Source organism: Dendropsophus ebraccatus, chromosome 9, assembly GCF_027789765.1.
Source record: "Dendropsophus ebraccatus isolate aDenEbr1 chromosome 9, aDenEbr1.pat, whole genome shotgun sequence".
Taxonomy (NCBI): domain Eukaryota; kingdom Metazoa; phylum Chordata; class Amphibia; order Anura; family Hylidae; genus Dendropsophus; species Dendropsophus ebraccatus.
The window spans coordinates 101,692,426-101,709,016 of record NC_091462.1 but is presented as its reverse complement, the minus strand read 5'-3'; the positions used below and the strand labels follow the sequence as shown (position 1 = coordinate 101,709,016).

The following is a 16,591-nucleotide window of genomic DNA, read 5'->3' as shown; positions in this document are numbered from 1 at the left end:
AGCTGACCTGAAGAGACATAAGATAGGGAAAACTGCTCTAACCAGTTGCTGTTGAGCAACTACAACTCCCAGCATGCCCTGCAGGCAGTCACATAAAGCGTAGCATGAAAGTCACTAGTGCAAAGGTCATAAATGTCGCAAAAAGAAGAGTGTAGCGGCCTCATGAATATGATATTCCAATGCAATTACCATGGAAAACTGGGAGAATTACATCCATGAGACCTGTTTCTAGATTGTAAAACATTGTACTAGACAAAACGGGTATAATCTATTATACGAAACGATTATTGACTGTATTGTACATGCACAACGTCGGCTGATTGTTGTCTTTCATTGTCTTTCAACATGTTGAAAACCAAATGACGTTGACAGCGACGATCTGTTGCCCTCACACCGTGTAATGGGCAGCAGACCGGCCCTATCTCCTATGGGCTCCCCAGACAACCTAAAGATCCCCTCCTGCAGCTCCCCGCGGCCCCCCTGGCACTTACCTGCTCACTGTCAGTGCGTGTAATAGTGGCGGCAGTGAGTGAGGAACAAGCGAGCACTGACCTGACAGGCCGGCGATCGCTTGCTCCCCCTGATCGCCCCGTGTAATAGGGGCTTAAGTCAACTTTTGCCAAGAACTTGTCATTACTCTAGTACATAAGTGAGGATGGATGAATGGATAGATAGAAAGATACAATCACTGTTCTCTCTGAGTTCAGTGATTGTTGTGTTTTGTTGTGTTATTTATCATTGCCCCAGTAGCCAGAATCCTGCTCCACACTGATGAGGGGCAAATACCCCGAAACTGCAGTCTGTGGATGGATGCCTAGCCTTGGTAACCCTTGTCTTATGTCGTTATACTCGCCACAGAGTTAGACTTTGACTTACAGGGGCCACCCTGGTGTTTCCAAAGTAAGGACCTGAGGGACTACGTATCAGGGTGGTTTGGTGCTCTCCCCACTAGGAGGCACCCCTTGGCAATGGGCTTCTTCTCTGGAGAGAGGGATATCTGGCTATTCCCGTGTTTTGAGACTCGTAACTGAGGCTCCACGGACCCCTTTTTTGCATATTCAAATTTTGTATGGGACAATCAATGGAGACTCGTAAATGAGTACTCCATTGGAATTTTTCACTGTTCTCCCTGAGTTCAGTGATTGTTGTGTTTTGTTGGATAGATAGATAGATAGATAGATAGATAGATAGATAGATAGACAGATAATAGATAGGAGATAGATAGATAGATAGATAGAAGATAGATAGATAGATAGGAGATAGGAGATAGATAGATAGATAGATAGATAGATAGATAGATAGATAGATAGATAGGAGATAGATAGATAGATAGATAGATAGATAGATAGATAGATAGATAGATAGGAGATAGATAGGAGATAGATAGATAGATAGATAGATAGATAGATAGGAGATAGATAGATAGATAGATAGATAGATAGATAGATAGGAGATAGATAGATAGATAGATAGATAGATAGATAGATAGATAAATAGATAGATAGATAGATAGATAGATAATGTCCACAATAGAGCACACTCCCAGTTTCAGTGCTGGAGTGCCTAGCAACGGAGATTGGATTAAATCTCCAACTAAATGAATCCAAGAATTTTGCGGCACATCCATATAGTGAAAAAAGTTGTGGTATTTATTGGTACATCAAAAAGCAAGTGCAACGTTTCAGTCTCATTTCGAGACCTTTCTCAAGCTTGAGAAAGGTCTCGAGATGAGACTGAAACGTTGCACTTGCTTTTTGATGTACCAATAAATACCACAACTTTTTTCACTATATGGATGTGCCGCAAAATTCTTGGATTCATTTAGATAGATATATAGATAGATAGGAGATAGACAGATAGATAGGAGATAGATAGATAGATAGATAGATAGGAGATAGATACATAGGAGATAGATAGATAGATAGATAGATAGATAGATAGATAGATAGATAGATAGGAGATAGATAGATAGGAGATAGATAGATAGATAGATAGATAGATAGATAGAAGATAGATAGATAGATAGATAGATAGATAGATAGGAGATAGATAGATAGATAGATAGATAGATAGATAGAGAGATAGATAGGAGATAGATAGAAGATAGATAGATAGATAGATAGATAGATAGATAGATAGATAGGAGATAGATAGATAGATAGATAGATAGATAGATAGATAGATAGGAGATAGATAGATAGATAGATAGATAGATAGGAGATAGATAGATAGATAGATAGATAGGAGATAGATAGGAGATAGACAGATAGATAGATAGATAGATAGATAGATAGATAGATAGATAGATAGATAGGAGATAGATAGATAGATAGATAGATAGATAGATAGAAGAAAGATAGATAGATAGATAGATAGATAGATAGATAGATAGGAGATAGATAGATAGATAGATAGATAGATAGATAGATAGATAGATAGGAGATAGATAGATAGATAGATAGATAGATAGATAGGAGATAGATAGATAGATAGATAGGAGATAGATAGATAGATAGATAGATAGATAGATAGATAGATAGGAGATAGATAGATAGATAGATAGATAGATAGATAGATAGATAGGAGATAGATAGATAGATAGATAGATAGATAGGAGATAGATAGATAGATAGATAGATAGATAGATAGGAGATAGATAGATAGGAGATAGATAAATAGATAGATAGAAGATAGATAGATAAGAGGTAGATAGATAGATAGATAGATAGATAGATAGATAGATATGAGATAATAGATAAATAGATAGGAGATAGATAGATAGATAGATAGATAGGAGATAGATAGATAGGAGATAGATAGATAGGTAGATAGATAGATAGATAGATAGATAGATAGATAGATAGATAGATAGGAGATAGATAGATAGGAGATAGATAGATAGATAGATAGATAGATAGATAGATAGATAGGAGATAGATAGATAGATAGTAGATAGATAGATAGATAGATAGATAGATAGATAGATAGATAGATAGTAGATAGATAGATAGATAGATAGATAGATAGGAGATAGATAGATAGATAGATAGATAGATAGGAGATAGATAGATAGATAGATAGATAGATAGGATATAGATAGATAGATAGATAAATAGATAGATAGATAGATAGATAGATAGGAGATAGATAGATAGATAGATAGATAGGAGATAGATAGATAGATAGATAGATAGATAGATAGATAGATAGATAGGAGATAGATAGATAGATAGATAGATAGGATATAGATAGATAGATAGGAGATAGATAGATAGGAGATAGATAGATAGATAGGAGATAGATGAGATATAATCCCATGATGGCTCCTCCTCCTCCCGTCTCCAGAGCTGACATCCTGCAGACATTTTCTATACATACGTGTGAATGTTTTCTCGCACGTCTTTCACGTGTTTTGATGTCGTGTTTGAAGAGAAAACAGGACAGGATGGTAAAGACATGGAGGGGGGATGTAGGGAAGAGCGTACTTCATCCACTTCTAGATCTGACTTCAAAATCAGCATGAAACCAGCCGGTATAAAGAGGGGGGCATTCACACGTGGGGTTTTGATGCTGTTTTTGAAGCCAGAAGTACAGTAGAAGTGGATGACATAAAAGAGAGAGGTGTCTGTCATCTGGTGGTGTCATGATACATAGAGAGGGGGGAGACATACTAGGAATCCCACCTGCTCCATTACTTATGGGATCTTATGTGTCTGATGTGGTGACATTAGCTGCATGGAAATTCAATCTATACAATTCTAATTGCTCCCTAGGGCCTGTGTGTAATACAGGGGGTGTGCGGGTAAGTATGACAGACACTGCCCCCACTGGGTAGCACAGGCAATCCCTATAGGAAAATCAGGGGGCACCCCAGCCGTATGTATGGAGAGCCCCTCTATACCGCCACCACTCCCACGCTATAATAACACAACATACACACGACTGGCGGCATGCCTGATATCTCAGATACTTCAGTCTATCAATACATAAGGCAGCGTGTGAGGACGGGCGAGAGAGGAGGGAGGGGGCTAGGAGCGGAGAGAGATATTTTTAGGGGCAGAGAATGATAATTTGCAGGTGAAAAGAATAAAAAGAAGTAGGCAGAGGTATAGAATAGAGAAAGTGTGGTGACAGGGAGCGGAAGACGGGATTATTAGAGGGAATGGCGCTTAGTGACACAAAAAGATGAAGGATGAGCTGAAAATGCTAAATCTGTAACTGGTTATCTATAGTGTTTTATTCCATCAGGAAAAGCTGGTTCACAGGCAACGTTTCAGCTCCATCACATGCAACGTTTCAGCTCCATCACATGCAACGTTTCAGCTCCATCACAGGCAACGTTTCAGCTTCAACACATGCAACATTTCAGCTCCATCACACACAACGTTTCAGCTCCATCACATGCAATGTTCCAGCTCCATCACATGCAACGTTTCAGCTCCATCACATGCACCATTTCAGCTCCATCACACACAACGTTTCAGCTCCATCACATGCAATGTTTCAGCTCCATCACATGCAATGTTTCAGCTCCATCACACGCAATGTTCCAGTTCCATCACATGCAATGTTTCAGCTCCATCACATGCAACGTTTCAGCTCCATCACATGCAACGTTTCAGCTCCATCACAGGCAACGTTTCAGCTTCATCACATGCAACATTTCAGCTCCATCACACACAACGTTTCAGCTCCATCACATGCAACGTTTCAGCTCCATCACAGGCAACGTTTCAGCTCCATCACATGCAACATTTCAGCTCCATCACACACAACGTTTCAGCTCCATCACATGCAACGTTCCAGCTCCATCACATGCAACGTTTCAGCTCCATCACACGCAATGTTTTAGCTCCATCGCACACAACATTTCAGCTCCAACACACGCAATGTTCCAGTTCCATCACATGCAATGTTTCAGCTCTATCACATGCAACGTTTCAGCTCCATCACACACAACGTTTCAGCTCCATCACACGCAACGTTTCAGCTCCATCACACGCAACGTTTCAGCTGTATCACACGCAATGTTTCAGCTCCATCAATGCAACATTTCAGCTCCATCACAGGCAACGTTTCAGCTCCATAACATGTAAAATTTCTGCTCCATCACATGTAACATTTCAGCTCCATCACATGCAATGTTTCAGCTCCATCACATGCAACATTTACGCTCCATCGCACGCAACGTTTCAGCTCCATCACATGCAACGTTTCAGCTCCATCACATGCAACATTTTAGCTCCATCACATTCAATGTTTCAGCTCCATCACATGCTATGTTTCAGCTCCATCACACGCACATTTCAGCTCCATCATATGCAACGTTTCAGCTCCATCACACGCAACGTTTCAGCTCCATCACACGCAACGTTTCAGCTCCATCACACGCAACGTTTCAGCTGTATCACACGCAATGTTCCAGCTCCATCAATGCAACATTTCAGCACCATCACACACAACGTTTCAGCTCCATCACATGCAACGTTCCAGCTCCATCACATGCAACATTTCAGCTCCATCACAGGCAACGTTTCAGCTTCATCACATGCAACGTTTCAGCTCCATCACACGCAATGTTTCAGCTCCATCGCACACAACATTTCAGCTCCATCACATGCAATGTTCCAGTTCCATCACATACAATGTTTCAGCTCCATCACATGCAATGTTTCAGCTCTATCACACGCAACGTTTCAGCTCCATCACACACAACGTTTCAGCTCCATCACACGCAACGCTTCAGCTCCATCACACGCAACGTTTCAGCTGTATCACACGCAATGTTTCAGCTCCATCAATGCAACATTTCAGCTCCATCACAGGCAACGTTTCAGCTCCATAACATGAAAAATTTCTGCTCCATCACATGTAACATTTCAGCTCCATCACATGCAATGTTTCAGCTCCATCACATGCAACATTTACGCTCCATCGCACGCAATGTTTCAGCTCCATCACATGCTACGTTTCAGCTCCATCACATGCAACATTTTAGCTCCATCACATTCAATGTTTCAGCTCCATCACATGCTATGTTTTAGCTCTATCACACGCAACATTTCAGCTCCATCATATGCAACGTTTCAGCTCCATCACACGCAACGTTTCAGCTCCATCACACGCAACGTTTCAGCTGTATCACACGCAATGTTTCAGCTCCATCAATGCAACATTTCAGCTCCATAACATGTAAAATTTCTGCTCCATCACATGTAACATTTCAGCTCCATCACATGCAATGTTTCAGCTCCATCACATGCTATGTTTCAGCTCCATCACATGCAATGTTTCTGCTCCATCATATGCAACGTTTCAGCTCCATCACACACAACGTTTCAGCTCCATCACACAACGTTTTAGCTCCATCACATACGCCAGTTGCTGCCATTTTGAAGCTTGCTGTGCTGTTTATGTGTGAATTTAGAGATAGATAGATAGATAGATAATGGATGGATAGATAGATAGATAGATAGGAGATAGATAGATAGATAGATAGATAGATAGGAGATAGATAGATAGATAGATAGATAGATAGATAGATAGGAGATAGATAGATAGATAGATAGATAGATAGATAGATAGATAGATAGATAGGAGATAGATAGATAGATAGATAGATAGATAGATAGATAGGAGATAGATAGATAATCAGCGGTCTTTAACCTGTGGCTCTCCAGATGTTGCAAAACTAACGGCTGCCCAAGCATGTAGGGAGTTCTACAGTTTCTAGAGAGGCACAGGCTGGAGAAAGATAGTATAATAGAAGAAAGATAGATAAGAGAATTGAATAAAATTACGACAGATATGAAGTCACCCAAAAAAAACTTGTCCATCTAGTCCGCCCCCTTTTAGTAATAACTTTCTTATTATCTTAGGATGGATATATGTGTATCCCAGGCAGGTTTTATATTCAGTTATTGTAGATTAACCAACCACATCTGCTGGAAGTTTGTTCCAAGCATCTACTACGCTTTCAGTAAAGTAAAGATAGATAGATAGATAGATAGATAGATAGATAGATAGATAGATAGATAGGTAGATAGATAGGAGATAGATAGATAGATAGATAGATAGATAGATAGATAGATGATAGATAGATGATAGATAATAGATAGATAGATAGATAGATAGATAGATAGATAGATAGATAGAAGATAGAAAGATAGATAGATAGATAGATAGATAGATAGATAGATAGATTTGGCTTCTATCAGGGGTCTTTGGGGGGTTACAGTTTTGGGAAATAACACATAACATTGTATAAGTTACACCACGATCAGAGATACTTCCTGGGTTCTCAGGATCTCTGCTTGCTGTGGGTCAGTAGGATTACTTCCATGGGAATATACGTCTGCCCTGCTGATGTGACGGTCATTCAAGCTCGGCACAGGACGGTCTATGAGACCCCTCTATCCCTTTAGCATTGTTTCCCTGGGTGCTATGACTTATACACAGTCTGGCAGGTTGGCAGCTCAGGGCAGTGGTGTAATAGGGTGACAGTACCCGTCTATCTATGGACTGTAGATGAGGCTGGCACTAGGTAGGTATGAAGTAGTATATGACCACTATGCCTAATCTGTGGGCGCTCAGACATTGTACTGAATCATCCTAACTCTAAGCTGAGGTTGGCAGCGTCACCAGCCTGGGCATAAGCTGGAAATTAGCAAATCACTCATTGCTATAAATACATAAAATTATAGGAGGAGATGGGATACAGGTTGGCATTGCCCGAAAGACACTAAGAACAGAATGATTTCCATTTGTAGTGACCTTGTATAACCTGGGTGCCCGGGTACCTGTGCCAGTGTCATGCCCACTCTCACCTTGTGCTGGGAAGCTGCTGCAGAGCCTTCCGATGGAAACAGATGAAGCAGAAGGACTCCATGAGCCAGCCGGGTGAGATGGCATGAAGGATCCCAGGAGCGTCCAGTCCCCCTCACACCTGCGTCCAGTCCTCCTCACACCTATCCAGATGACAAGTGTGCAAGAAAAGTGAGTGTGAGAAGCGTATAGAAAGTCTTGTCGTCTTACAGTACAGGGATAGAGTGGAGGATCGTCCTCCCTGCTGTACGGGCTCTGACCACAGAAATGCAATAGTCTATGGGTAACAGAGTTTATGGTGCAATGCTCTGCAGGTGTTAAAGAGGCAGAGCTCCTCTAATGGGTCCTCGCAGTAGATCACAATGAAGGACTATGATGGAATAGACATATGTAAGACCCCAGAAGGTTTTATTATCTTACTGATGGAGCGATGCTCTGCAGGCTGTGAGGAGCAGAGATGAGGTCCTCCTGGTGTCTGTCCTGTGCTGAGGGCAGCTCCTAGGGGCGTCCGTCCTGCATCTTGTCTCCTGCTCCCCCAGGACACGGCTGCATGTGGCACATCTGACCCAGCCTGCTGACCGAGCTGCCGCGCACACTTGTGTACACACAGAGAGGGGTGTGCGAGCAGCCTGCCGGCTCCAACACACACTGCCTGGTATAAATAGCTCATGCTACCAATTCTGCCAAGGTAACCCCTTCCCATCCAGCAAGGAGGAGACTGCACGGGGATATATATATACGCTGTACAAGGACGGACAAAGACACGTCCTTCCATTCCTATGTGTGTGCATGGATGGATAGATAGATAGATAGATAGATAGATAGATAGATAGATAGATAGATAGATAGATAGATAGGAGATAGATAGGAGATAGATAGGAGATAGATTATAGTTAGATAATAAATAAATAGATAGATAGATAGGAGATAGATAGATAGGCGATACATAGGAGATAGATAGATAGATAGATAGATAGATAGATAGATAGATAGATAGATAGGAGATAGATAGATAGATAGATAGATAGATAGGAGATAGATAGATAGATAGATAGATAGATAGATAGATAGATAGGAGATAGATAGATAGATAAATAATAGATAGATAGATAGATAGATAGATAGATAGATAGATAATAGATAGATAGATAGATAGATAGATAGATAGATAGATAGGAGATAGATAGATAGATAGATAGATAGGAGATAGATGGATAGATAGATAGATAGATAGATAGATAGATAGATAGATAGGAGATAGATAGATAGATAGATAGATAGATAGATAGATAGGAGATAGATAGATAGATAGATAGATAGGAGATAGATAGATAGATAAATAATAGATAGATAGATAGATAGATAGATAGATAGATAGATAGATAGATAGATAATAGATAGATAGATAGATAGATAGATAGATAGATAGATAGATAGATAGGAGATAGATTATAGTTAGATAATAAATAAATAGATAGATAGATAGATAGATAGATAGATAGATAGATAGATAATAGGTAGATAATAAATAGATAGATAGATAGATAGATAGATAGATAGAAGATAGATAGATAGATAGATAGATAATAGGTAGATAATAAATAGATAGATAGATAGATAGATAGATAGATAGATAGATAAATAATAGATAGATAGATAGATAGATAGATAGATAGATAATAAATAGATAGATAGATAGATAGATAGATAGATAGATAGATAGGAGATAGATAGATAGATAGATAGATAGATAGATAGATAGATAGATAGGAGATAGATTATAGTTAGATAATAAATAAATAGATAGATAGATAGATAGATAGATAGATAGTGAGATAGATAGATAATAGATAGATAGATAGATAGATAGATAGATAGATAGAAGATAGATAGATAGGCGATACATAGGAGATAGGTAGATAATAAATAGATAGATAGATAGATAGATAGATAGATAGATAGATAGGAGATAGATTATAGTTAGATAATAAATAAATAGATAGATAGATAGATAGATAGATAGATAGATAATAGGTAGATAATAAATAGATAGATAGATAGATAGATAGATAGATAGATAGAAGATAGATAGATAGATAGATAGATAATAGGTAGATAATAAATAGATAGATAGATAGATAGATAGATAGATAAATAATAGATAGATAGATAGATAGATAGATAGATAGATAGATAGATAATAAATAGATAGATAGATAGATAGATAGATAGGAGATAGATAGATAGATAGATAGATAGATAGATAGGAGATAGATTATAGTTAGATAATAAATAAATAGATAGATAGATAGATAGATAGATAGATAGTGAGATAGATAGATAATAGATAGATAGATAGATAGATAGATAGATAGAAGATAGATAGATAGGCGATACATAGGAGATAGGTAGATAATAAATAGATAGATAGATAGATAGATAGATAGATAATAGATAGATAGATAGATAGATAGATAGATAGATAATAGATAGATAGATAGATAATAGATAGATAGATAGATAGATAGATAATAGATAGATAGATAGATAATACTGTAGATAGATAGATAGATAGATAGATAGATAGATAGATAATACTGTAGATAGATAGATAGATAATAGATAGATAGATAGATAATAGATAGATAATAGATAGATAGATAGATAGATAGATAGATAGATAGAAAGATAGATAGATAGATAGATAGATAGATAGATAGATAATAGGTAGATGTAGATAGACTAATTTAAGGTAGTGTTCCCATTTCACTATCTATAGGGGAAAACATGCTGCTGATCGGTGGGGCTGCAACCTCTGGGACCCCCCAGCAATCTGTAGAGAGATGAAGAGAGGCGAGATGCCCTGGCAATGAATGGAGCGCACCGGACATGTGACCAGCCCTCCATCATCCTCTATTCTGACATGTCACCTCCATTCTATGAATTGTTTTGGTGCCTGCGGTTGGACCCCCACACACACACACACCCATCCACCAACTGTTTGGGCTGAGAGAGGAATACCCCTTTAAGACAGAAGACACCAATCATCTATAAGAACCTTTCTGTTTCCCATCCTGTATTGGGTTTATGATGTTATATCCAGTCTTGTATATACCATTGTCCTGAAGTTACATGCACCCTTCTGATCTTCTCCATCTTCCGTACATCAAGGGTATATATCACGGACAGATCCTCTGTGCGGGTACAGTCTCTTACAGTCTCTACCCAGACACAACCCTACTATACAGGGTATACAGTATATTCTATCTGCAGACCATGGTCCTGTTCCTATTGATTCCTCTGCTTCATTACCAGAGAACATGCACAGACTTTCCACTACGGGTGTATACAGCGTATACAGGTGTGTACTGTTATATGAGGAGGATGCATACCCCCCCCCCCCCGATCAGCAGAAAACTATATAGGGGGAAGGATTATGGATAGGCTGAGGGTCCTATTACATGGGACAATTACAGTGCGGAAGATTGTTTTATGGTTCTAATTTAAACGTTAATCTTTCCGTGTGTATGCGTCAATGATCATAAAACCGTACGCCTGTCGTTGATCGCATCCTTTAAGCTGATCCTATAATTATTGTTAATCGTTCGCTAAATATACACCATCCTAACTAATGACTTTCGTTCTAAGTAATATGGTAAACGATTTTAGGTTGTTTATCGTTAATCGTTAAAAATCGCTTTGTTTAATATGACCCTTACAGTATCTATACACATGAGAGCAAAGTAAGTCATATAGGATGGGCCAACTATCTTATGTGTAGTCCAACAGGTGATAAGGATTGGGCACGATGAATTTCTCTGCCTGATCCTTTTGTTCTCAAGGAAGAAAATCCATAGAGGTATCTGGCAGTGATGTGGTCCCCTCTCATAATTCATAGAAACATAGAAACATAGAAGATTGTCGGCAGAAAAAGACCACTGGGTCCATCTAGTCTGCCCTTTTAGTATTTTCTTTCTTATTATCCCAGGCATGTTTAAATTCTGTTATTGTAGATTTACCAACCACCTCTGCTGGAAGTTTGTTCCAGGTATCTACTACTCTTTCAGTAAAATAATATTTTCTCACGTTGCTTCTGATCCTTCCCCCAACTAACCTCTCACTGTGTCCTCTTGTTCTTGAGCTCAGTTTTTTACTAAAAACACTTCCCTCCTGAACCTTATTTAGTCCTTTAACATACTTAAAGGTTTCAATCATGTCCCCCCTTTCCCGTCTTTCCTCCAGACTATACAGATTCAAATCCTTAAGTCTTTCCTGATATGGTTTATGCCTCACACCCTCCACCATTTTTGTAGCCCGTCTTTGGACCCGTTCTATTTTATCAATGTCCTTTTTTAGATGAGGTCTCCAGAACTGGACACAATATTCCAGATGTGGCCTCACCAGAGCTCTATACAGCGGGATCACAATCTCCCTCTTCCTACTGGTTATACCTCTAGCTATACAGAAGCCGAGCTGAGCGTGGAATTGTATGGTGATGATGAGTGCTCATCCCATCGCCACTGAAGATGGATGGTGACCTTTAGCATTAAAGGGGTTTCCCGAGTCAATAGAACTGATTGCTGGTACTGAGCGGCCACCGCTACACAGTATCACCATTATCTACAGCAGCTCCACAGAGAAGAAAAGAAACGGCGGTGTACATACTCTTATTGCCCTTCCATCCAGTCCCATTCAGGAGGTCAAGGGGGTCCCAGCAGTTGAACCCTAAGTAATCACACACCTATCTCCTATACATAACTGGCCACTGAAATACCCCTTTAAGGAGGAATCTCACTTAAGAGGGCACAGTTTTACTATACTGGAAGATCCCTTTAAGTTCCCTTTAAGAGCAATTTTAGGATTTCTACAGACTTCCCTTGGAGGTGAAGGGTTAAGGCCACAGTGCTTTGCAGGTGCTTGGCACCAGCGGGGTTACTGGGATGATGCACTTTCCACTGATAACGTGAATTATTTATCGGTTCATCTTTGTGTTTTTATTTTCCAGCATGGGAAAATCGATGCGTATTCATTTAGTGCTTATCGCCATAATGTAGCGGTATTAATCACCATATACCTGTTTATGGCTAGGACAGGTGGGGGGCACTTGTTGCCTCTTGTATACAGGTTATGGACCTGGATAGAGGTCAGAATGGACCCCTTTATGGTGCCGATTTACTCCATCCAGTATAGGAGAGACTACAGAAGGCATACTAACATATTTATAGACTCTTGTAAAGACAAGATGGACTCTTGGCAAGTACAAGAAATATGTATACTGTACTAAGCTGATACAAGCCACCAATGTGGAGGAGGTCAGGGATAACATGGGCTTGGGATGCTCAGAGGTGGCCTCAGAGGAGCCACAGGAGAATCCTCATGGGCGTGACTATAGCCAGAGCAGCTGCTGATTGGCCGGGACCCACACAGAGCAAGACATTGGTTCCTTGGCTAAGTGCTAGTAGTTATACTATGCTAGATCTCTTCTGTGCAGGTGATCTGCCATACCATACATCTGTCCATCCCTCAGCTCAGCAGTGATATCTGGACTGTCCCAGTTCTAGAAGGTGGAAGCTTAAAGTCCAGGATTATCTGTGAATACTAGAGACAGTGTATCACCCACAGTATGTAAGACAGTCACCATCTCTATGTGCTAAACTAACAAACCTCATACGTGTGCGTCTGTAACTCCACCCTGGAAATTCCCAATAAATAATTCTCCGCTACTCTCATTACTGTGGCATGGAGCCAGGCAGCTATAACACAGACATTATGTGTAGTCATGCTGGGAGTTGTTGTTTTACAACAGCTGGAGACATTTTCCTTAATCTTCACCAGGAGACTATTTATAAGGGTCTTGCCCCGGACCTCTATAGTCACCACCAGTGCTGTAGATAGGAGTGACTATTTATAAGGGTCTTGCCCCGGACCTCTATAGTCACCACCACTGCTATAGATAGGAGTGACTATTTATAAGGGTCTTGCCCCGGACCTCTATAGTCACCACCACTGCTATATATAGGAGTGACTATTTATAAGGGTCTTGCCCCGGACCTCTATAGTCACCACCAGTGCTGTAAATAGGAATGGCTATTTATAAGGGTCTTGCCCCAGACCTCTATAGTCACCACCACTGCTATAGATAGGAGTGACTATTTATAAGGGTCTTGCCCCGGACCTCTATAGTCACCACCAGTGCTGTAAATAGGAATGGCTATTTATAAGGGTCTTGCCCCAGACCTCTATAGTCACCACCGCTGCTATAGATAGGAGTGACTATTTATAGGGGTCTTGCCCCGGACCTCTATAGTCACCATTAGTACTGTAGATAGGAGTGACTATTTATAAGGGTCTTGCCCCGGCCCTCTATAGTCACCACCGCTGCTATAGATAGGAGTGACTATTTATAAGGGTCTTGCCCTGGACCGCTATAGTCACCACCAGTGCTGTAGATAGGAGTGACTATTTATAAGGGTCTTGCCCCACACCTCTATAGTCACCACCAGTGCTATAGATAGGAGTGACTATTTATAAGGGTCTTGCCCCGGACCTCTATAGTCACCATTAGTACTGTAGATAAGAGCTCATTCACACTGCTGAAATCCGGACACCACGACAGGGAGAGAACAGGCAGAGTGCTGGGCCTAGAGGGCTGCGTGTGTGGTAGACATTAATGTAATAAAATGCAATTCAATCCATTAGCAGGAAGCTGGCGGGAGGATGATGGGAGAGTTAGAGGTCAGACCCCCTCCCCTCCTCCGTGTACAAGGATACATACAGCTATATATAGGCCTTGAAGGACTGAGGAGTCACAAAATGATCAATATGTCTGCAAGTAACTCTGCAGTCCCAGCAGTACCGAGACGGCCGATCCGACCCCCGCTTTATGACTCCCACCACCCTGATCAATGACGGGATGAATCACATGGAGCAGCGGGGAAGGGGTGATATGGGGGCCTCAGGGCAGACACACTCCTTAATGCCAGGGGCACAATCACCCTGCTGCACAGGTACCATATAAGAAATAACGGGGTTGCAGAAGACAGGGCCAAAAAATCTTAAGACCCTCATGAAAAATCTAACGAGGAGGACTGGGAATAAAGGTGATTTCTATTTTCCGCCTACAGCGCCACTCTTGTACAAACGCTCTGTCTGGTATTGCAGCAATCCTCATTGATCACAAGAATAAGGGTCCCATGTCACCTGATTTAATCAAGGGATAGAGGACCAACATTTTCATTTTTCAGACATTTATCAGTGGCCCCCTTCTCATGAGTGGTGGGGTCCTCAGTGGTCAGAACACAAGACCCTTGTTTTCATGACTGGTGGGGTCCTCAGTGGTCAGATGATAGGACCCTCACCTCATGAGTGGTGGAGATCCCAAGTGGTCATATAATAGGACCCTCACCTCATGAGTGGTGGAGATCCCCAGTGGTCAGATAATAGGACCCTCACCTCATGAGTGGTGGAGATCCCAAGTGGTCATATAATAGGACCCTCACCTCATGAGTGGTGGAGATCCCAAGTGGTCATATAATAGGACCCTCACCTCATGAGTGGTGGGATCCTCAGTGGTCAGATGATAGGACCCTCACCTCATGAGTGGTGGAGATCCCAAGTGGTCATATAATAGGACCCTCACCTCATGAGTGGTGGAGATCCCCAGTGGTCAGATGATAGGACCCTCACCTCATGATTGGTGGAGATCCCAAGTGGTCAGATAATAGGACCCTCACCTCATGAGTGGTGGGGTCCTCAGTGGTCAGATGATAGGACCCTCACCTCATGAGTGGTGGAGATCCCAAGTGGTCATATAATAGGACCCTCACCTCATGAGTGGTGGAGATCCCCAGTGGTCAGATAATAGGACCCTCACCTCATGAGTGGTGGAGATCCCCAGTGGTCAGATGATAGGACCCTCACCTCATGATTGGTGGGGTCCTCAGTGGTCAGATGATAGGACTTTATCCTCATGACTCGTGGGGTCCTCAGTGGTCAGATAGGACCCTCACCTCATGACTCGTGGAGTACTCAGTGGTCAGATAGGACCCTCATCTCATGACTCGTGGGGTCCTCAGTGGTCAGATAGGACCCTCACCTCATGAGTGGTGGGGTCCTCAGTGGTCAGATAGGACCCTCACCTCATGATTGGTGGGGTCCTCAGTGGTCAGATGATAGGACTTTCACCTCATGACTCGTGGGGTCCTCAGTGGTCAGATAGGACCCTCACCTCATGAGTGGTGGGGTCCTCAGTGGTCAGATGATAGGACCCTCACCCACCTCATGACTCGTGAGGTCCTCAGTGGTCAGTCATTTATTATGTGACCCTTATCCTTAGCATCCGCGGGGTCACAGGTAGTCCGTTAATAAACACAGAATGATTGTGACTGTGAGGGTCCTGACACTTAGAATGGGTCCTCACACATCATGATTAGAGGGTCTCTCGTAGTTGGACTCATCACCACCAATACTGAGGATGCCATTACTCTGAGCACCTCAAGAGGGGGTCTCCACATTCTCCTGTAGGCCCCACCCTCTGCTTCCCCGTGACATGACAGGCAGTATAGGGTCTGCACAGGTATCTACGCACCATAATAAATCTTTACCTTATTCTGTAGGTTACAGGTTATTACAAGTCTTACTGTGTCAGGAGGAACGTCCCTCTGCCGGAGAGATTCCCTGGCCGACATCTCCCGCTCGCACAGCGGCAGCGTGTGGCTCCCTTGTAAATGAATAGACATAGAAGTATATGAGAAAGTACAAAGTAAAG

The 16,591-nt window shown here is 41.4% G+C and overlaps 1 protein-coding gene across 2 annotated transcripts in view; it reads right to left on the bottom strand.

Moving 5' to 3' along the window:
* SBK1 (SH3 domain binding kinase 1) overlaps window positions 1-16,591 on the bottom strand; it is a 75,934-nt gene that overhangs the window by 51,286 nt on the left and 8,057 nt on the right. The window contains exons 2-3 of one of the 2 annotated variants that reach the window (XM_069984086.1): window positions 16,428-16,543; window positions 7,827-7,967 (exon numbers count right to left, since the gene is read on the bottom strand). In XM_069984086.1, the coding sequence (XP_069840187.1) occupies window positions 7,827-7,888 (62 nt within the window). In that variant the 5' untranslated portion in view covers window positions 7,889-7,967; window positions 16,428-16,543. Of the gene's footprint in view, window positions 1-7,826; window positions 7,968-8,244; window positions 8,433-16,427; window positions 16,544-16,591 lie in introns of those variants that run through there. The other variant, XM_069984085.1, reaches the window with a different exon arrangement.